Genomic DNA, 21126 nt, shown 5'->3' with positions numbered 1-21126 from the left:
TACCAGACCTCTCTGTGCTTTACAATGCTTCCCTGTACTTTACCAGACCTCTCTGTGCTTTACAATGCTTGCCTATGCTTGACCCTGCTGTCACTGTGCTTTATGTCACTGTGCTGTATCACAATGTGCTGTGTGTTTCTGTGGGACACTCAGGGCAGCTCCTAGTGATTCACCTGCTCTAGCTAACCACTGGGGTAATCCAGGGGCTTCCTGACAGCTGGGCTGCAGCGTCACACCAGAGGCACTGATGAAACAAGACCTGCATGTGTCTAGGAGATAGATGCCAGGGCAGGGGTATGTGTGCATGCATGTGTGTGTGTGTGTGCGTGCGAGTGTGTGAGTGAGTAATCGTGTTGGTGTTTATGGAAATTGAGAGGTGTGTATCTCAAGCAGCCTAACCCTGCAATGTGGGATGATGACAAAGTTTATAAAACTTCCCTCTAGTAAAAGCATAGCCAAGTGTGATAAAGCATAGGGAAACATTGTAAAGCACAGAGAGGTCTGGTAAAGCATAGGGAAGCATTGTAAAGCACAGAGAGGTGTGGTAAAGGATAGGGAAACATTGTAAAGCACAGAGAGGTGTGGTAAAGCATAGGGAATAATTGTAAAGCACAGAGAGGTCTGGTAAAGCATAGGGAAGCATTGTAAAGCACAGAGAGGTCTGGTAAAGCATATTAAAAATGAACTGCTGCAATCTAACCCTGATAAAAGTTCCCCACAATAAAATCATTGCAAAGTGTATTAAAACTCTATTTTTTTTAACACTTGCAATAAGGATCACAAAATAACTGCAAACACGATAACAGCCACAGCAAAGCTGAGTAAAACAAAACAAGCAAACGAAATCTAAGACTCTTTAAGCTCAATCTGGCTAAATAAGCGTTACCTTTAATAGCTCTCAGCTGTGATTGGAATGTAAGGGGCTTTATGAAGAGTGCTCTTTTCCGCTGAGGGTTCTGTCAACTTAAATACTTTGTGGAAAGCCCCCAGAGCTCCAGAGCAACAGAAAACAAAAAAAAAAAAAAAAAAAAAAAAAAAAAACACAAAAAAAAAAAAAACAGACAGGCCTGCAAATTGAAAAAAAAAGTCAATCAAAGCAGAGAAAGGTGTCGGGTATCACACAGAAACGCAGCAATCCAAGCTGCCTGCCATGCACAGGTCTACTGCAGCCACAGAAACTCAACCTGCAGGGAAACTTTCCTGTCAGAATGTTAGCTGACAGAATCCGCTTTGTTTCAAATAATAACACATTTGTTACAATTAAAAAAGTTTCCCGTTGTAAAAATGCATAGTCAAGTGTGATACAGCACAGTGACAGCATGGTAAAGCATAGAGGGCTAAGCTTATCTATGCTTTACCAGACCTCTCTGTGCTTCGCAATGCTTCCTTATGCTTTACCAGACCTCTCTGTGCTTTGCAATGCTTCCCTATGCTATACCAGACCTCTCTGTGCTTTACAATGGTTCCCTGTGCTTTACCAGACATCTCTGTGCTTTACAGCGCTCCCCTATGCTTTACCAGACCTCTCTTTATAATGCTCCCCTATGCTTTACCAGACCTCTCTGTGCTTTACCATGCTTGCACTGCGCTTGCTCACACTGTTGTGTTTTCCAGTGGGAGTCTGTTATAAGGGATAGGGGTATCTCGATTGAAAGGCAACGCGATGATAGGATCCACGGCGACAGCGCTGTGGTTATAGAGCCCGGAGAACACGGGCTGATTGCAACGCTGCGGTTATTCCCCTCTGCCGGTTTTATTATCCTCATTAAGGCAAGAGCTGAGTTCACACGAGGTGAGGGTTCACTTCCCGGTTCCAACTAAAACTCAGGTTAGTTAGTCATTGCATTGTCAGCGAGGTGAATCACTCATTCCCGTCAGCGCGCTGGAATTGACCCAGCTAGCCCAACCCCCACCCCCACTCCTCCAGTGCGTATTCCCTCAGAGTCTGGTATATCATGCGGGCATTTCTCTCGCTCTGAATCAGCGCTGAGGAACCGAGAATAAAAGAATAAGATGTTGCATAAACAAGGCGTGATTGCGCGCAGCCTCCAAAGATTCTGGGAGTTCTTAAAGAAACACACAATACAACCATACGCACACACACACACAATACAACAACATACACAATACAACTACAAACACACACACACACAATACAACCACACATACACACAACACAACAATACACACACAAACACACACACACGTGACAATGTATGCAAGTCTGAGTTAGTGAGTAAGTACATGCGTGCTTACACATCGTTACAGTGTTATTATGCATGGTTACAATGTATTTCATGTGGAGATATTTTTGCAGACAGATTATAATTTATTTGGCAGACGTCTGTATCCAAGGCGATTTACACAGTATTGCAAAGCGAGATTAATATTTAAATACAGTGTAGTTTACAGTAAATGCAAATAATAATTCTACTAGAACGCAATATGAACCAGGATGCACCCGATTGGGATCATAGCGAGTTATATCTGCAGTGAGATTAGCAGCGCAAGCGTGGCGCATCAGCTGAGGATCCAGTGACGCGGTGCTGAGGGCAGGCGAGTCCGGAGCAGAGCAGGAGGCGTAGATAAGAGATCTACCTCAAACTCTAGCGCTAATCCAAACCCTTTTCCGATGCAGCCGTGTACTTGCATAGCTCGTGTTCAGTGCATTGTGACTAGCGCACTCGCATGATGCTGTGTGAGTGAGCACACGCGTATTTATCAGTGACTCCGATGTGAACACACAGTAATCGAGGCACCTGCTAAATCGGGAACATGCGCAGCGTATACAGCTGCTGTAAAGTTTTGCAGTTTGTTCTGGCATTGAAGGCAGCTGATGTGCTCGCTGGCACTCGTTTCTTACTGGCAACAGAAGACAGAGGAGAGAGAGGAGAGGGGGAGAGGGGAGGGGGCGTGCTCCCCGACACGGGCGAAGAGATACAAAAGTCTTCTTCACTTACAGTAAAAATCCTTTTTATCTTGTTAAACACAATTATTTAGGAAAAATATCGCAATTAAAAATTTCGTAAAGCTATTAGATTTTATAAAGCCCTTTTTCGATAATTCTCAATGGAAAATGATGGGGAAAAAAAAGACCTGTTCAAAGTCGAGATACCCTGTATGTTTGATATATATATATATATATATATATATATATATATATATATATATATATATATATATATATATATATTTTATTATATATGATATATATATATATATATTTGCTTTATGTATGTGCAAGCGCAACTTTTTGAAAGACAATAATACAAACGTTAGAACTTTTTTTGGAACGTTCAACTTCCAAGCAGGGGGGAGTATTGACAAAAAGGTGAGGCGAAGGGAGAGACAAAAGAAAACACTCACTTTTTTTTTTTTTTTTTTTTTTTTTAAAAAGACAGAAATCCGAACTTTAAAGGCACTCTTATAAAGAGGGAAAGTCCCTGCGCTTAGTCGCTTCCTAAAGATTATTTTTTTTTTTGCTCTGTTATTATTGTTGAGAGAGAGAGAGAGAGAGAGAGAGAGAGAGAGAGAGAGAGAGAGAGAGAGAGAGAGAGACGTTTATTTCACAACTCAATTCAAAGAAAAACTAGTGTGAGTACGCCATGTAGAGTCGAGATTAACCTCAACGCGTTGTGTACTGTCAATGATATATGTAGTGAAGTATCCATCTCTATATATGTAGAGATATATAGAGTGCAGACGGGTTACGTGCCAGAGGCGCTTGGCTGCAGCACACTGCCGTTCAACTCTCTTTAGCAAACCAAGGCAGGTCTGAACCAGAGCTCGACTGTGGAGCTCGAAATGAACGGGAAGAAATGTCTGGCTCGTAACGCGTGGATATCGAGCACCGTGCGCCATGGTTATTAAATCTGCAGCTTGAGAATGATATGCATATCTATAACGCGCTGCGTGTGGAAGCAAGGCGGAAAGGTTTGTAAGTGCACGGGATCTGAGCGGATGAGTGTCCGGGTTTTTAAATGCATTGGCTGTGTTGTCCTGGGACTGCGATGCGCCTAACGCCTTTCTTCGTTTGGGATTACTTTTGCACTGAGATTTTTTGTTTATTTCTGAGCGGGTTTGATGAGGACAGCGAGCTGAAAACAAACACACTTCGGTTTGCTGCCCCCAGACAGCACAGCGCAACCGCCACAGCTTCGTGCACTGAACCGACATGGATGGGGACCCAGCGCCGGTGATTCCGTTAGACCTCCGGACAACCCGCAAATCAGGGAGCCCCAGAGAGGATATTGCTACCACTGATAAACCCAGTACTAAACAGGCCAGTAGACTTGGAACCAGTGCAAGCACGGGCGAACTGGGAAGGACCGGGAGAATGGGGTGCAAGGGTGAAGCGGCAGAACAGAGGCAGGACTGGGACACGGAGTCCAGAGTGCAGGGACCCTGGTTCAATACGGTTCCACCCCGCGCTCCGTTTGCACAGGTGCCGCCGGGTTATCAAGCACTGGTGCCGAGCTATAGCGCACAGAACTACCCATTCCCGGTAGCGTTCGGCGTTGACTCTGTATGGAGACCGCCCTTGGTCCATATAAGCAGTGGTAGCGGATTCAGCGGTGTTTACCTCCCTTTCAAACAACAGAGAGAGCACGGGCATTGGAAAAATGAAGCTTGGAGAGGCCAAACAGCCGCGGTTTCCCCGGTAACCACTCAAACTCCAAACGCGACTTCCAGGACCCCCGATTCTTTGGAGCGGCCGCAGAGCGGCGCCTCGTCTTCGCCCGTTTGCAAAACAGAACTGCAACCGAACTCGCACGGAGGCTCCAAAGCGACCGATAAGCCCGCCCTGTCCTTGCCGTTGAGGAAGCGACCTTACCCAGCTGTGGAGACTGAGGACAGCCGTTCGGGGGGCCCCAGCCCTTCAGCTCCCTGCAAAAAAGAACCTAACAGCTCCCCCCCAGCTCAGGAGCCGGAGACCGGCGGCACGCCGACCAAGCAGGAGCGCAGGCAGGCAGTCGATGCTCGGTCTCCCGCAGACTCACGAGTTATGCAGGGCTCGCAGGCTCACGGGTTCCCCGAAAGGAAGGCGGTTATTGACGGGATGTATTCCAGAATGCCGGCACCCGGAGGCGGGGCCAGGTCACCTTACTGCCCAGGTAAGACTTTCAATATCCCGTCTCTATCAACACCCAGCCTAGCAGGAGCTGCGTTCCTCAGCCGTGGCTGTAAAAAAATTATTATTATTATTATTATTATTATTATTATTATTATTATTATTATTATTATTATTATCTATATAACTATTATTATACTATCTGTCTATCTATAATTATCTATCTATTAATATATCTATCTATCTATCTATCTATCTATCTATCTATCTGTATCTGACCTCTGCCCATTTGTCTGTCTGTCTATCACTCTGTGGGTATTTATATTGCAAATTGATGGGGGGGAAAAAAAGTGTTTCCCAAACTCATGAAATTCCTAACAAAGAGAGTATTCAGTTCGTTATACTGTATTGCGCAACCGCACTGCAGCGCCCGTGACCCAGTACTGCAGCGCCCGTGACCCAGCCCTGCAGCGCCCGTTCCAGTACTGCAGCGCCCGTGACCCAGCCCTGCAGCGCCCGTGACCCAGTACTGCAGCGCCCGTGACCCAGCCCTGCAGCGCCCGTGACCCAGCCCTGCAGCGCCCGTGACCCAGCCCTGCAGCGCCCGTGACCCAGTACTGCAGCGCCCGTGACCCAGCCCTGCAGCGCCCGTGACCCAGCCCTGCAGCGCCCGTGACCCAGCCCTGCAGCGCCCGTGACCCAGCCCTGCAGCGCCCGTGACCCAGTGCTGCAGCGCCCGTGACCCAGCCCTGCAGCGCCTCCAGTACTGCAGCGCCCGTGACCCAGCCCTGCAGCGCCCGTGACCCAGCCCTGCAGCGCCCGTGACCCAGCCCTGCAGCGCCCGTTCCAGTACTGCAGCGCCCGTGACCCAGCCCTGCAGCGCCCGTGACCCAGCCCTGCAGCGCCCGTGACCCAGCCCTGCAGCGCCCGTGACCCAGCACTGCAGCGCCCGTGACCCAGCCCTGCAGCGCCCGTGACCCAGTACTGCAGCGCCCGTGACCCAGCCCTGCAGCGCCCGTGACCGAGCCCTGCAGCGCCCGTTCCAGTACTGCAGCGCCCGTGACCCAGCGCTGCAGCGCCCGTGACCGAGCCCTGCAGCGCCCGTGACCGAGCCCTGCAGCGCCCGTGACCCAGCCCTGCAGCGCCCGTGACCCTGCGCTGCAGCATCCGTGACCCAGTAAGCCAGTAGAGAGTTTCTGTCCCGTGTTTCGCGACCCTCGGCGCTTTTACACACAGAGAGGGTCTCAGTGCAGTATGGCAGGCAGTTATACAATCTCCGCTCGTTTCAGTTTGAACCACAAGCCCCCAAACCATATGCAGATAGTTCGGTAAAATACAATCTGTAAAATTATTGCAAAATTTAGAGGTGTAACCTACCTACAACAGACAGGGTTTTATTATTATTATTATTATTATTGCTTTGTTTGTTTTTTTTTGCAGTGCATTGCACATTTCCAGGAATTAGCCGTTAATAGGAGTTGGCGTGTGTTTGTTTTTTTGACACTGCGTGAAAGAAGCGTGGAAGGCGGAGGATTCAATCGCTAGAATGCGAGCAGATCAAACCCAGCGGGTTTGGCTTGCTCATACTGGTATGTGAACCAGTTCATTCGGAGCACGTTTGGCAGGAGTCACATACTTCAAACCAGAGCGACTTTCAGGCCAGACTGCATATTGTGCAAATGTACCTTTTACTGCAACAGGAAGCGCTTTTAACATTGCGCTTCACGATCTGGTTATCGCTGGATTCATACGAGATTCAAAATAATGCTTCGCTTTACTCCCTCTCTCTGTTTCTCTCTCTCTCTCTCTCTCTCTCTCTCTCTCTCTCTCTCTCTCTCTCTGTTGTGTACTGAAAATAAAACTGACTCAGCTGCTTACTGGAACACAGTGGTAACCAAAGAAACTTAACTATAATAATAATTATTAGTAGAATTATTAATATTCATATTATTGTTGTCGTTGTTGATAATAATAATAATCCTAGTTATGTTTCGCTTGTGCTTACTAGCAATCGTATCGTCTGCTTTTCAGACACGGTTTTTATTAAACGGGACAACAGTGAGAAACCCCTGCCGTGTCATTACAGCACTGCTGAAGGCGTAAGCTGCAGCTATTTGATCCATCCCTGGTTTCACAATGAGTTTAATAACAAGACACACCTGCTCTTGACACCTTTGCACACACTGGGGTTGATCCCGCACGATCTGTCTCCACAGTGCCGGGCCCCTACCCCCAGGCTGGCTACCCTTACTGCCCCGTGCCCGCCCCTCACCTCTACCTGGGCGGGGTTATTAGCATGCAGGCACCGCCCTTTCCAGTCATATACCCAATGGAGGACAAGCTGGCTTCTGACATCGCCATGGCGACCAGACAGGACGAAGATGGAGACACGTGGGTGCAAATATCCATTTCTCTCTCTCTCTCTTGCTCTCTGTCATGTTTGCAAATATGCTTTACCAGACCTCTCTGTGCTTTACAATGCTTCCCTATGTTTTTCCAGACCTCTCTGTGCTTTACAATGCTTCCCTATGCTTTACCAGACCTCTCTGTGCTTTACAATGCTTCCCTATGCTTTACCAGACCTCTCTGTGCTTTACAATGCTTCCCTATGCTTTACCAGACCTCTCTGTGCTTTACAATGCTTCCCTATGCTTTACCAGACCTCTCTGTGCTTTACAATGCTTCCCTATGCTTTACCAGACCTCTTTACAATGCTTCCCTATGCTTTACCAGACCTCTCTGTGCTTTACAATGCTTCCCTATGCTTTACCAGACCTCTCTGTGCTTTACCATGCTTTCCCTTTACAATGGGACACTGTTATGAGGGGCAGGCTGCCGGTGTGTCTGTGTTTGGCTGTAAGGCTCAGGTCTCTGTGTATATTTCTGGAGGGGGGGGGGGGGGGGGGGTCGTGTTTAGGGGAAGCCCCTCACCACAGCCTGCGTCACAGCGGCTAGCGTTCACCCCGTCCTGCCTCAGGTTTCGGGAACAGAACAGGATGCTTTTCATATGACTTCCTGTCTCAGTGCCCGACATTACCACTCGCTCTCTCTACACAATTCTCTCTCTCTCTCTCTCTCTCTCTCTCTCTCTCTTTCTCTACACAACATTCTCTCTCCGTCTCTCTCTGTCTCCCCCTCCCCTCCTCTCTCTCTCTCTCCCCCTCCCCCCCTCTTTCTCAGTAGCTGGCATGTTTCACCTGTTCGTTTTCTTCACCACAAACCTCAGCGCTTTCTCTCCCTCCCTCTCTCTTCCTCCCCCACTCTCTCTCTCTCTCTGTCTCTGTCTCTGTCTCTCTCTCTCTCTCTGCTCAGTGTTTCAAAGGCCGTTTCTCTCAATTCCTGGAACAAACAAGATCCTGATCTGTCCCTCGATCACACTTCTTTACAGTGTCACAAACCTGTTGGCTGTCCAATTTGTGTACATTCCCTTGAAGCCCATATAAAAGTTTCCCACAGCAAAAGCCTTACCAGATTAATACAGCACAGTGAAAGCATGATAAAGCACAGAGAGGTCTGGTAAAGCATAGGGGAGCACTGTAAAGCACAGAGAGGTCTGGTAAAGCACAGGGAAGCATTGTAAAGCACAGAGAGGTCTGGTAAAGCACAGGGAAGCATTGTAAAGCACAGAGAGGTCTGGTAAAGCATAGGGAAGCATTGTAAAGCACAGAGAGGTCTGGTAAAGCATAGGGAAGCATTGTAAAGCACAGAGAGGTCTGGTAAAGCATATTAAGAAACAAACCATGGTATACTAACCCTGATACAAAGCACAGTATAACCATGAGAAAAGCATGGGGGAGGGGGGGAGTGACTGCAAAATTACTGCAAAGGCACTGAGAAAGACTTCTAGTGGAAACGTTTGTCAGATAATCTATTCTAATCTACAATAAGAACTGTGCTTCATTTATCTTCTCACAGTCAACGTGCATTGGAGAAACGTTTCAACAGGCCCTGCACAGTGAAACATAACGGTCATGAGGAGAGAAGACACTGGGGGTTCTGAATAATAAAATACAATGACATGAAACCGGAAGGAAGTCAGATATAAATACCTTTGACAGTTAAACTGAGTTCAGAACGGGGGGGGGGGGGGGGGGGGGGGGGGGGGGGGGGATGTGGAGTGGAGGGAGGTGTCCGTAGGTCTCTCCTTCTCTGTCTCTCACAGTAGGATCTGCACAACTGCTTGTCCAATTGCGATGAAACTTGCTAGGCATCTTCATTAGCACACGTTTTTGAGAGTATGTGTGTGCTTGTGTGTGTACCTGTCTGCGTGTCTTTCTGTCTGTGTGTGTGTGCTTGTGTGTGTGAGAGAGAGAGAGAGAGTGAGAGGAGAGAGAGGAGAGGGAGAGGAGAGGAGAGAGGAGAGAGGGAGAGGGAGAGAGAGGGTTCATTGAAATTCAGCTGCCATCTCCAAATGGCCTTTTCAGTAACATTAAAAAAAAAAAAAATAGAAAACAATAAAATCTCCCAGGGCAACAGGACGTGACATCAGGGATAGCTTTTACTGTAAACGATTCTCAAAAAAAACAATCCTGCCCCCCCCCCCTTCCTCTTCGGTCCGGCTCTCGCTGTGTTTCTGGTATAGAGGTTGCATGGTAGGTTTTTTTTTTGTTTTAAAACACAAGAGCATTACACAACAGATCTTCCAATTAGGGAGGGGCGTTTGTGAAATCATTTTGAGCACATTCTCTGGAAGTTGGTTTCTCTGAAGCCCCAGCACTGCAAACAACGACTCTGTTTTTCTGTGTAATCTGAGCGCAGTGTTTACTGCAAAAGCGATTAATATCATCCAGACCATTTCTCTGAAATCGTGTCACACTGGATCCTGATGATTTCTCTAAATCTGAAATCAGTATTCTGATATGGGGAGGGGCTTTGCAAAACAAATTGTAATACAGCACAATTAAAGCATAGGGAAGCATTGTAAAGCACAGAGAGGTGCTGTGTTGGACTCTGTTTTGAGTGTGTGTTGTGTAGCACGCACTCTTGTGTGTTGTTTTTTCCCAACGCTGCGTGTGTGTGTTTGGTGTTTCAGAGCTCTGCACATCGCTGTGGTTCAGGGACAGGAGCTGATGGTGTTGGCACTCACTCACATCCTGCAGCAGGGCAAGAGAGACCTGGACACATACAACAACCTGAGACAGGTAACAACTCCACTGATGAAGCACCAGAGCCCAAACGCTGGTCTGCTTGACTCGGTCTCTTCTAGTTTCAATAACACTGATGAAGGCACTGGAGCCCAAACGCTGGTCTGCTTGACTCGGTCTCTTCTAGTTTCAGTAACACTGATGAAGGCACTGGAGCCAAGCTCACTTCCCAGCTGATGCTGCTGTGACAGGTGTTTCTATTTTGCTGTCCAACCCTGATCTTGCTCCAGTTGTTCTCATTCTGAGAAATCACATGACCTGTGGTGCTGTTCCCATGATGCTCAGCGGCTAGGGTAGAAAGAGGGACTTTCCCTTAAGTGTTGACTAAAGAGAGAGCGAGAGAACACTTCCTCTTTCTCTCTCTCGCTTATCCTCGTCCCTCCTCCTCTCTCTCTGCACACTCTCTCCAACCCTCCCTCTCTCTCTCCCTCTGCCCCTGTCCTCTCTCTCTCTTCCCTGCTGTCTGTCTGCTACCTCCTCTCCCTCTCTCTCTCTCTCTCTCCCACACACTCAGACAGTAGAGCGAAGAGAGGAGAGGGAGAGGGAGAGGAGAGGGGAAAACCCAACAAATGAAAGCCAAGCAGCTAGCCTGCGTTACACACGTCTATGGCAGTGTAGCTAGCCTGCGTTACACACGTCTATGGCAGTGTAGCTAGCCTGCGTTACACACGTCTATGGCAGTGTAGCTAGCCTGCGTTACACACGTCTATGGCAGTGTAGCTATACCTGAAGAGCCTGCAGCTCCTGACCTCCTAGCAGAGCAATGCACACTGATCAGCTGTTAAAATGATGCAATGTAAAAGTTTACCACAGTCATGTTGCAGAGTCATTTCCCCCCGTGCTTTTCCCATGGTATACTGTGCCTTTACCACAGTGTACCCTGGCTTGCACTGTGCTGTATTACACTGTGCTGTATTGCACTGTGCTGTATTACACTGTGCTCTGCTTTTACTGTGGGACACTTTTATAAGGTTTACTTTACCCTCTTTTTTTAATATGCTTTACCAGACCTCTCTGTGCTTTACAATGCTTCCCTATGCTTTACCAGACCTCTCTGTGCTTTACAATGCTTCCCTATGCTTTACCAGACCTCTCTGTGCTTTACAATGCTTCCCTATGCTTTACCAGACCTCCCTGTGCTTTACAATGCTTAACTATGTTTTAACCTGTTCTCTATGTGCTCTATCACAGTGCTTGCCTGTGCTTTGCCCTGCTCTCTCTGTGCTCTATCACAGTGCTTGCCTGTGCTTTGCCCTGCTCTCTCTGTGCTCTATCACAGTGCTTGCCTGTGCTTTGCCCTGCTCTCTCTGTGCTCTATCACAGTGCTTGCCTGTGCTTTGCCCTGCTCTCTCTGTGCTCTATCACAGTGCTTGCCTGTGCTTTGCCCTGCTCTCTCTGTGCTCTATCACAGTGCTTGCCTGTGCTTTGCCCTGCTCTCTCTGTGCTCTATCACAGTGCTTGCCTGTGCTTTGCCCTGCTCTCTCTGTGCTCTATCACAGTGCTTGCCTGTGCTTTGCCCTGCTCTCTCTGTGCTCTATCACAGTGCTTGCCTGTGCTTTGCCCTGCTCTCTCTGTGCTCTATCACAGTGCTTGCCTGTGCTTTGCCCTGCTCTCTCTGTGCTCTATCACAGTGCTTGCCTGGTGCGGTGAGATTGCGTTCAGAGAGGTGAAAGATAGACAGGCCTCATTGTTGCTCCAGAGCTTCTTGTTTCACTTTGACTCAATCTGGCTCAGAGAAATTCTAGGAAAGGGTGCGTTTGAGAGGAAAGGGAGTGTGTGTGTTTGTCAGTGTGTGTGTGTGTGTGTGTGTGTGTGTGTGAGTGTGTGTGTGTCAGTGTGTGTCAGTCTGTCAGTGCGTGTGTGTGTCAGTGTGTGTGTGTGTGTGTCAGTGTGTGTGTGTCAGTCTGTCAGTGTGTGTCAGTGTGTCAGTGTGTGTGTGTGTCAGTGTGTCAGTGTGTGTGTGTGTGTGTGTGTGTATTAAAGCTGCAGTAGCGCTGTTGTAAGCTGGCATTGCCAGGGTTAAGTTTGCAGTGTGATTGTCTTGGGCTAATCTCTGTTAGTTATTAACAAACTCTGCTCTCTGTTTCTGTTTCTGAGCGTCTTACCAGAATAGCAGCTGAGGGTTTACAGTGCTGTGCACTTACTGTAACCCTGAACAGAGCCCAGCCAAGCCCTTCCACAGGAACAAACATTCATAGAGACAAGCAGACAGCCAGATGTGAGAGCCCAGCCTTAAAGGGACAGCACACTCTCTCTCTCTCTCTCTCTCTCTCTCTCTCTCTCTCTCTCTCTCTCTCTCTCGCTCTCATTCTTTTGATTTCTCTCCATCTCTTTCTTTTTTTATTTTTCGTTCTCTTTTCAATGCTTTTGTCTTTCTTACTCAGTTTGCCCCTCTTTCTTTCTTTCTTTCTTTCTTTCTTTCTTTCTTTCTTTCTTTCTTTCTTTCTTTTTTTTTCTCACTCTTGTCTGGTGTTCTGAGTCAAGCGCAGTCTCTTTTTCGTCAGATCCTTTCATTCTTGGTATATCAGTGCCTCATCACAGACACCCCCCCCCCGGCAGTAGAACTTCTGGTTTCATACATTGGTGTGTGAGTGTGTCTGTGTCAGTGTGTGTGTCTCAGTGTGTGTGAGTTTGTGAATGCGTGTGTGTGTGTGAGTAAGTCAGTGTGTGTGTCTCAGTGTGTGTGTGTTTGTGAATGCGTGTGTCAGTGTGTGTGAGTTTGTGAATGCGTGTGTGTGTGAGTAAGTCAGTGTGTGTGTCTCAGTGTGTGTCTCAGTGTGTGTGTGTTTGTGAATGCGTGTGTCAGTGTGTGATTGCTCTCTCTGTCTCTCTCTATGCTTCTTACGCACATCTCCTAACCACCAGCCCCGCTATCTGCCACATCTCTCACCTCGCTGACGCACATCAATGTTCTCAGAGCGTGCAGGGTTAACAGCGAGCGCGCAGGGTTACGAGAACTCCTCCACTCTCCGTGCCCAGGTTGTGAAATGTGCCCCTGGGTGCCTCTCTCCACACACACAGACACACACACACGCTCCCTGTCACAGCAACACGCTGCCTGTATCACCCCACGTGCTTATTATCAGCTCAGCCACCAGAGGCGCGTCTTGCCTGCCTCACTATAAACCCCAGAGGATGTGAGCTCTCCGCTCCCCAGCCTGTGATTCTGGTAACTGCAACAGAGCGAGGCTTCCACAGCTCTGTGTGACACAGGCAGGCATTGAGAAAAACACACGCTGCTGAGTGAACAGGTGCTCTGTGAGCAGCGCCAGTGCAGGAAGCTCGCAGTGAGAGTGTGGGTTAGCAAAGCAAGACTCGAGAGAGGCACCCGACACACAATCATTCAAATTCATATTTGACTCGGTCTCTTCTAGTTTCAGTAACACTGATGAAGGCACTAGAGCCCAAACGCTGGTCTGCTTGACTCGCTCTCTTCTAGTTTCAATAACACTGATGAAGGCACTAGAGCCCAAATGCTGGTCTGCTTGACTCGGTCTCTTCTAGTTTCAATAACACTGATGAAGACACTAGAGCCCAAACGCTGGTCTGCTTGACTCGGGTTCTCATAAGTTTGGGGCTAGGTGTCGATCTGTCTCAGAATTGGAGATGTATGAGTTGTTTTAAAGTAATAAAGACTCCTTCCACTTTCACATCGAGCTGCTTCCAGTCAAGAGCCCGAGAGAAGGGAGTTTTCTATTTCTTTGTGTGATAGTCAGCTGTTGCAGATATGAATAGTTGGAGAACCCATATAGTCAGCAAAATAGCATGCGAAATAGTCAGCAAAATAGCTTACTGTGTGTGACCACTGGGGTGAAAATACGTTGACCACCTGGAGAAGAGTGTCCTCCAGCATAAGCAAAGCACAGTGAAAGCATGGTAAAGCACGGAGAGGTCTGGTAAAGCATAGGGGAGCATTGTAAAGCACAGAGAGGTCTGGTAAAGCACAGGGAAGCATTGTAAAGCACAGAGAGGTGTGGTAAAGCATAGGGAAGCATTGTAAAGCACAGAGAGGTCTAGTAAAGCACAGGGAAGCATTGTAAAGCACAGGGAAGCATTGTAAAGCACAGACAGGTGTGGTGAAGCGTATTAATAAACATTTGCCTCTCTGGTCCTCTCTTTTACCCAGACTCCTCTGCACTTGGCAGTGATTACCCATCAGCCCCAGATGGTCAGTCACCTGGTTGGTCAGGGGGCCAGTGCGATGCTGCTGGACCGGAACGGCCAGACCTCGATCCACCTGGCCTGCGAACACAGCCAGCAGGACTGTCTGCAAGAGATACTGGTCCGGAGCCAGAACAAACTGGACCTGGAGGCCCGGAACTACCAGGGTAAGATGAGCAAACGTCACAAAGGCTCCCATTCACGGTATAGCAACGGCGATTTTCTGAATCGTCTCTCTTCATAGCTGAAGCCATAGAAACGTCTATAGAATAGAGTATTGCCGATTGGCTGTAAAGGGAAGTCTCTCTCTCTCTCTCTCTCTCTCTCTCTCTCTCTCTCTCTCTGTAAACTTTTATACAGGCAATGTGTTGCAATGGGGGCATGACTTATTCCTTTTGCAAGAAGGTCCAGTGAACCGTATCAAGTTGAAACTTGTTATCAGTGCCTGCATGTAGAGTGACTCTGTGTGTGTGCGATTCACCCCCAGGCTTCACTCCTCTACACATCGCAGTGAATAACAATAGAAAGGACTTGCTGACCACGCTGCTGAGCAGAGGAGCTGATATCGACGCTGTGGTAAGTAATAATAAACGTACCCAAGATCTCACCTCTCCCTCTGCAAAGGATGACAAGGAAGCATTTATTATTATTTTTTTTAATGCTTGTTAATATTTTATCGTTGAAAATGTTCCGGTCGCTCCTGGAATATTTCCGATGGCTGCGCGCCGTGTGTTTTTTAAGGTGGATCTTAATTTTTGGTTTTGTTTTTTTTCCCCCCCAGGATATTAAAAGCGGGCGCAGCCCCCTCATTCACGCAGTGGAAAACAACAGCTTGGAAATGGTGAACTTTCTGATCGAGGTGAGTAACAGGATAGGGGTCGCGCTTCTCTGTGCGATCTTTTACATCCACTAGAGGGCAGTGCGTTACGAGCGTGGGGGGGCTGGATAATGGTTTCTCTCTGCCAGGGTGACCAGACGTCTCATTTTGACCAGGACCGTCCCCTTTTCCCCAAAACTGTCCAGCTATCTCACAGTAAAAGCAGGACTGGCTCAAACCACTGTGTGTGTTTCTGTGCGTGTGTGTTTGCAGCACGGGGCCAATGTGAACGCTCAGAGCTACTCTGGGAACACCGCGCTGCACTCGGCCAGCGGCCGTGGCCTCCTAGACATCGCGCGGGTGCTGCTGAAGAACGGGGCAGACTGCGGCATCAAGAACTACCACAACGACACGGCCCTCATGGTGGCAAAGAACAAGAGGGTGAGCTGCACCGAATGCATTGGGTTCAATACAGCAACCTTCAGGGGAGTCGTAAAAACCAAGGTCCTATTGCAAGTGACCTCCAATTAGTGCCAGCAGCAATAGAGAAGGCTTCGGGGGTCCAGTGGTTAAAGAAAGGGGCTCGTTATCAGGAGGTTCCTGGTTCAATCCCAGCCACTGATTCACTGTGACCCTGAGCAAGTCACTTTACCTCCTTGGGCTCCGTCCTTCGGATGAGACACAAAACAAATGAGGTCCTATCTGCAGCAGCAGCAGTGCATAGTTCACCCCCCTAGTCTCTTTAAGTCGCTTTGGCTAAAAGCATATGATAAATGATATTATAATAATAATGTGGGATGTATGTTTTGAAGGAACATGAGCTAAACCTCATTTTTTCATACTCTCCAGGTTATTGATGCATTGAGGGGGAAGGGGTCAAGGGTTGCAGCCATTCCCAAACTCCCCGAGATCACCACGGAGCTCCTCCCCTCTCCACACGGCAGCCGCAGCTCGTCAAGCTCGCCCACGCACACGCACAACGGTACGAGACACATTGTGCTGCACAACACTGCCTGCACAGGACAGAGAACTGCTCTCTACAGCTCTGCAGAGTGGAGTTCTCTTTCCTATAAACCTCTATACAGCTCTGCAGCGTTGAGAGTGGAGTTCTCTTTCCTATAGACCTCTATACAGCTCTGCAGTGTTGAGAGTGGAGCTCTTTTTCCTATAGACCTCTCTACAGCTCTGCAGTGTTGAGAGTGGAGCTCTCTTTCCTATAGACCTCTCTACAGCTCTGCAGTGTTGAGAGTGGAGCTCTCTTTCCTATAGACCTCTCTAGAGCTCTGCAGTGTTGAGAGTGGAGATCTCTTTCCTATAGACCTCTATACAGCTCTGCAGTGTTAAGTATAGTTCAACAGTATCTTATATGTGTCAGAACTCACAGTACATCTTTGTAAAACCTCTTGTCTAATCTCTGTCTTTTTCTCTCCAAACAGGAAACTCAATCCCATCTCCTGGCCCCGCCCTTCGATGCTCCCCATTGGCTGCTTCTCCAGCTCAACAACAACACCACCTCCCTGCCCCGCCCCCTTCCTCCAGCCCGCTGCTAGCTCCTCCCCAGAGGCCAGCCAGCCAATCTAACGATGGACAGTGGCTATCGCCGGGCAGAGATGAAAGACATGTGCAATGCCAGTCTTACCAGGCAGGGGGAGCTCTGAGCCCAGCAGCCTTGCCTAACTTCCACAGCTTCAGTAATGGACCTCCTTTCAGTCCCGGAGTCCTGTACGCCAAACAGGGAGACTACAGGAACCTGCCACAGGGGTATTACCTGGAGGGGCGGTGCATCCCTCACCCCACTGCCTTCCTCCAGCCCTACCTCCTCCCCTCTCCGGCAAGAGCATCCAATCACCCGCTCGCAGGGATCTCTCTGGACCAATCGCAGCCCTCCTTTGACTCCCAGAGCCCCGCCCCGCTCAATGCCCGCCCCTCCAGCAGGAACAGTGACCAATCGGACGTGTCTACCATGAGCGTCAGCAGTGGGGGAAAAGGTGAAAGTTGACGACCTCCCCCAATACAACTCGCTCAGTCAAGCAGACAAGCGTTCCACCTAGCATCTTCGCCAATTAGACACTGAGTCAAGCAGACAAGCGTTCCACCTAGCGTCTTCGCCAGTTAGACACTGAGTCAAGCAGACAAGCGTTCCACCTAGCGTCTTCGCCAGTTAGACACTGAGTCAAGCAGACAAGCGTTCCACCTAGCGTCTTCGCCAGTTAGACACTGAGTCAAGCAGACAAGCGTTCCACCTAGCGTCTTCGCCAGTTAGACACTGAGTCAAGCAGACAAGCGTTCCAACTAGCGTCTTCGCCAGTTAGACACTGAGTCAAGCAGACAAGCGTTCCAGCTCTAGTGGTTAAATGAAGGAGGGGGGAGAGAGCTAGGTGAAGGGGTTTAGGTTGGTTGGGGAGAGGGGGGGGGTTACACAGAAGTGAAACCCTCAATCTGATTTCTCAGAGCTGACCGCAGAGGAATTTTCTGCGTCCTTGGCATCTGATAAGAATTCACATCATCACAGACAATCGAACAGGCGAGGAATTGAACATGAAGAGCGTGTCGAAAAACTTGCAAACTTCATGAGAATTGAAGGGGATTCATTTAAAAAGAAACATTTACACAAGCTGGACAAACACCGTCAAAAAAATACAGGAAATACCTGTGTCAGCTTTCCCTTGTTTCTCACTGCAGACAACAAATGTTTTCGCCCTGTAAACTATACGGCACCTGGGAAAAGCACAAAGCAGCTTCGCGCAATTCAATATGTTAACTTGACATCATTCAGCAGGTTGCATTCCACTTCATGAAGCAACATTAGTTCATTATATAGGGTGATGCTGCAAAACTTTTGACCAGAGCTTCAAGTTCTGTAATAAATTTGCACATGACTGTGTGTATATATATATATATGAAAATACTTCTCTGGGGTGATTTGTGAGGCGGTAGGGAAGGATATTAATATCGCGCTTTGGGCTTCAGTACAGAGGTCAAAGCTGTGCTGCTCGCTCGCTCTCTCTCTAATTGCAGAACATGCCTCAGAGAGGATGATAAACAGAGGAGCGAGGTCACCCCAGAGGAGTGTACAGGGAATGAAGCTGGTCGATTTCACAACACCTTCTGTAATGATTGTGATCACTATGCACACAGCCTGCAGGACCCAGAGAGACGAGGAACACACAGCCTGCAGGACCCAGAGAGACGAGGCACACACAGCCTGCAGGACCCAGAGAGACGAGGCACACACAGCCTGCAGGACCCAGAGAGACGAGGCACACACAGCCTGCAGGACCCAGAGAGACGGAGCATACACAGCCTGCAGGACCCAGAGAGACGGGGCACACACAGCCTGCAGGACCCAGAGAGACCACACAGCCTGCAGGACCCAGAGAGACGAGGCACACAGCCTGCAGGACCCAGAGAGACGGGGCACACACAGCCTGCAGGACCCAGAGAGACGGGGCACACACAGCCTGCAGGACCCAGAGAGACGGGGCACACACAGCCTGCAGGACCCAGAGAGACGGGGCACACACAGCCTGCAGGACCCAGAGAGCCTTCTAACAGGAGCAATGCAACCCAGAGCCAGCTCTTACAATAGCATTCACGCATTCTCTATTATTATTATTATTAGTAGTATTATTATTATTGTTGTTATTAATGTTGCTACCAGTAATTGTAACTGTTTTTTTGTTGTATGATTCCTGTATTTGTAAATTATTTTTCACCTGGATGTTTTATATTTACAGATCTGACAGAAACTTTTGAATAAAAAAAGACTTTTATATATATATATTTATGTAAGAAGCTCAAAAGACTGGCTTCCTTTTTGTTATTTAAAAATATTAAAAGCGTCCAATCGTAAAAGCACAGTGAAGTGTAACCAAGCACAGAGACAGCATGGGAAAGCACAGAGAGGTCTGGTAAAGCATAGGGAAGCATTGTAAAGCACAGAGAGGTCTGGTAAAGCATAGGGAAGCATTGTAAAGCACAGAGAGGTCTGGTAAAGCACAGGGAAGCATTGTAAAGCACAGAGAGGTCTGGTAAAGCACAAGGAAGCATTGTAAAGCACGGAGAGGTCTGGTAAAGCACAGGGAAGCATTGCAAAGCACAGAGAGGTCTGGTAAAGCACAGGGAAGCATTGTAAAGCGCAGAGAGGTCTGGTAAAGCACAGGGAAGCATTGTTAAGTGCAGAGAGGTCTGGTAAAGCATAGGGAAGCATTGTAAAGCAGAGGCCAGCATTGTAAAGCACAGGCACACACACTGACACACACACACACACACACACATGCTGTGTCATCATGACCAGCGACTAGGGGTTTTTTTATGCTTTTTTAAATGTGTTTATTCGTCCTGTTTTTTTTCCGTGTCTGCAAGGCAGCGGTGCGTCAGTGAGTCTCATCCCGGAACTCCTAAGGGAATTCTGTTTCCTTGAATAACCGCAGAGCAAAGAAAACATCCCACAATCGTAAAATAATAGCACAGCAATCACAACGCCGAGCAGAGATAACAAACAAGCCCCCGTCTTCAACCGCTAGGTCTCACCAGACAGGATCCCACCTTTATCAGTGGAAAACTGCACGCAAAATTCCCATTTTACAACACGGTGTTATGGCGTAATTACATTGCTTGCACTGCCTCCTAGTGTAAGGCACGAACATTACAGCGTGGTGGTTGCATGCATTTATTTATTTAATTATTTTAAATACTGCCCCGCCCTCCCCCTCAATAACGCTCCCCTGGTTGTCGGTAAGATCCAGCGCTTGGCTGGAAATGTCACCTGCGTGCATTCCCGGGTATTCCCCGGCTCAGTGTGCAGAGTTCTCCAATCTGATTTCCTCTGAACCGGCTGAAGCACGTCTCTGAAAAGGAGCTCACAGCGTTAACCCCATAGCCGCAGCTGGTATCAAAAGACTACCAGCTCCGCACAGAAATCACACCCGCAGCCGGCAAAGTGGAGCTAGACTTGGGACCGAGGGAAGCGCACCCTCCTTCCACGCACAGAGAGCGGTGAGGGCGGGCGGAATGCGCTGCCGGGTCGCGGCGTTAACAACCCCGACTTGACAGTCAGAGAATAGGAGCGCTACGACGCTAATCACTTCATGCACTAGTCAGATAGTGATTAGCGTTAATTCATGCATGAATACGCGCCGTATGATCTGCGTAGTTTGTCACAAAGCAGCACTGAAAGTATAGACGGGTAACCCAAACCCATGTTAATTAACAAGGAGCTGAATTAATAACGAACGGCATCAGAACTCAGAGGGAGCGCGGAAGATATTCAAGCGGGATTCAGCCGGGGGTGCATTAGGAATTTAGGGTGTGTGTGTGTGTGTGTGTGTGTGTGTGTGTGTGTGTGTGTGTGTGTGTCTGTCATTATTTTAACCCTTTCGGTTCTAGCGTGACCTCAACCCTCTAACTCCTCAAACGTAGGACTGGGACGGCTGTAAACATGTTTAACACTTCTGAAAACAATTGAAGACTTTTACAATGGTAAGCACAGTGATTTGAGAATGTATGACATAAATACAGCTGGTGCTGTTTTGTTTTTTGTTGTTGTTTTATAAAGAGATCTGGATTAGGTGCTGCCTGTTACCGGGAATCCTCTCGCCGTGCGGTTTTACCGGAATGCGCGTCGTGCCGCTGCGCTTGGAACCGGACGCGGCTGAGCTGCGGTTTGTGGCGAGGACTACCCTGACAGACCTGAATGAAACCTGAAACCGGGGCAATTCCCTCGCCGGGTTTTCTGCCTCATGCAAATCTCGCACAAAGCCGCTTTCATATTTTTTGCTCGCACACAGAAAAAAAAAAAGCTGTTTTTTTGCCATTGCAATTCCGTCGAACTTTGCGAGTAGATCGGCAGGTGTAATTCCCCTTTCTGATCGATATCTACCTCCGTGAAATAAAACCCCAGTCATTTTCACCACAGACTGATACGCAAGCAT

At 48.4% G+C, this 21126-nt stretch overlaps 1 protein-coding gene and 1 pseudogene across 3 annotated transcripts; both read left to right on the top strand.

The window, feature by feature from the left end:
* LOC121304198 overlaps window positions 1-21126 on the top strand; it is a 387591-nt pseudogene that overhangs the window by 319772 nt on the left and 46693 nt on the right.
* LOC121304203 (B-cell lymphoma 3 protein-like) lies at window positions 3532-18864 on the top strand. 3 transcript variants are annotated; one of them, XM_041235184.1, is made up of 11 exons: window positions 3534-5114; window positions 7288-7462; window positions 10104-10212; window positions 14342-14543; window positions 14864-14952; window positions 15158-15235; window positions 15467-15634; window positions 16043-16175; window positions 16630-17181; window positions 18332-18536; window positions 18595-18864. In XM_041235184.1, the coding sequence occupies exons 1-11, from the start codon at window positions 4175-4177 to the stop codon at window positions 18743-18745; spliced, it is 2802 nt and encodes a 933-aa protein (XP_041091118.1). In that variant the 5' UTR covers window positions 3534-4174; the 3' UTR covers window positions 18746-18864. The 3 variants fall into 3 exon arrangements, with proteins under 3 accessions (XP_041091119.1, XP_041091118.1, XP_041091120.1); XM_041235186.1 differs by lacking the exon at window positions 3534-5114 and adding an exon at window positions 6528-6660 and having other exon boundaries at window positions 18595-18862; XM_041235185.1 differs by lacking the exons at window positions 18332-18536; window positions 18595-18864 and having other exon boundaries at window positions 3532-5114; window positions 16630-17536.

Source organism: Polyodon spathula, chromosome 37 (assembly GCF_017654505.1).
Source record: "Polyodon spathula isolate WHYD16114869_AA chromosome 37, ASM1765450v1, whole genome shotgun sequence".
In the NCBI taxonomy this organism is placed as follows: domain Eukaryota; kingdom Metazoa; phylum Chordata; class Actinopteri; order Acipenseriformes; family Polyodontidae; genus Polyodon; species Polyodon spathula.
This window is presented reverse-complemented; position numbering and strand designations above follow the sequence as displayed.

Excerpts from the sequence above, each read along its gene's own strand:
- LOC121304203 (XM_041235184.1), top strand. The coding sequence starts at position 4,175 with ATGGATGGGGACCCAGCGCCGGTGATTCCGTTAGACCTCCGGACAACC. Across the intron at positions 14,544-14,863 it reads GGAGGCCCGGAACTACCAGG|GCTTCACTCCTCTACACATC; the intron begins GTAAGATGAGCA and ends ATTCACCCCCAG. Across the intron at positions 15,635-16,042 it reads TGGTGGCAAAGAACAAGAGG|GTTATTGATGCATTGAGGGG; the intron begins GTGAGCTGCACC and ends CATACTCTCCAG.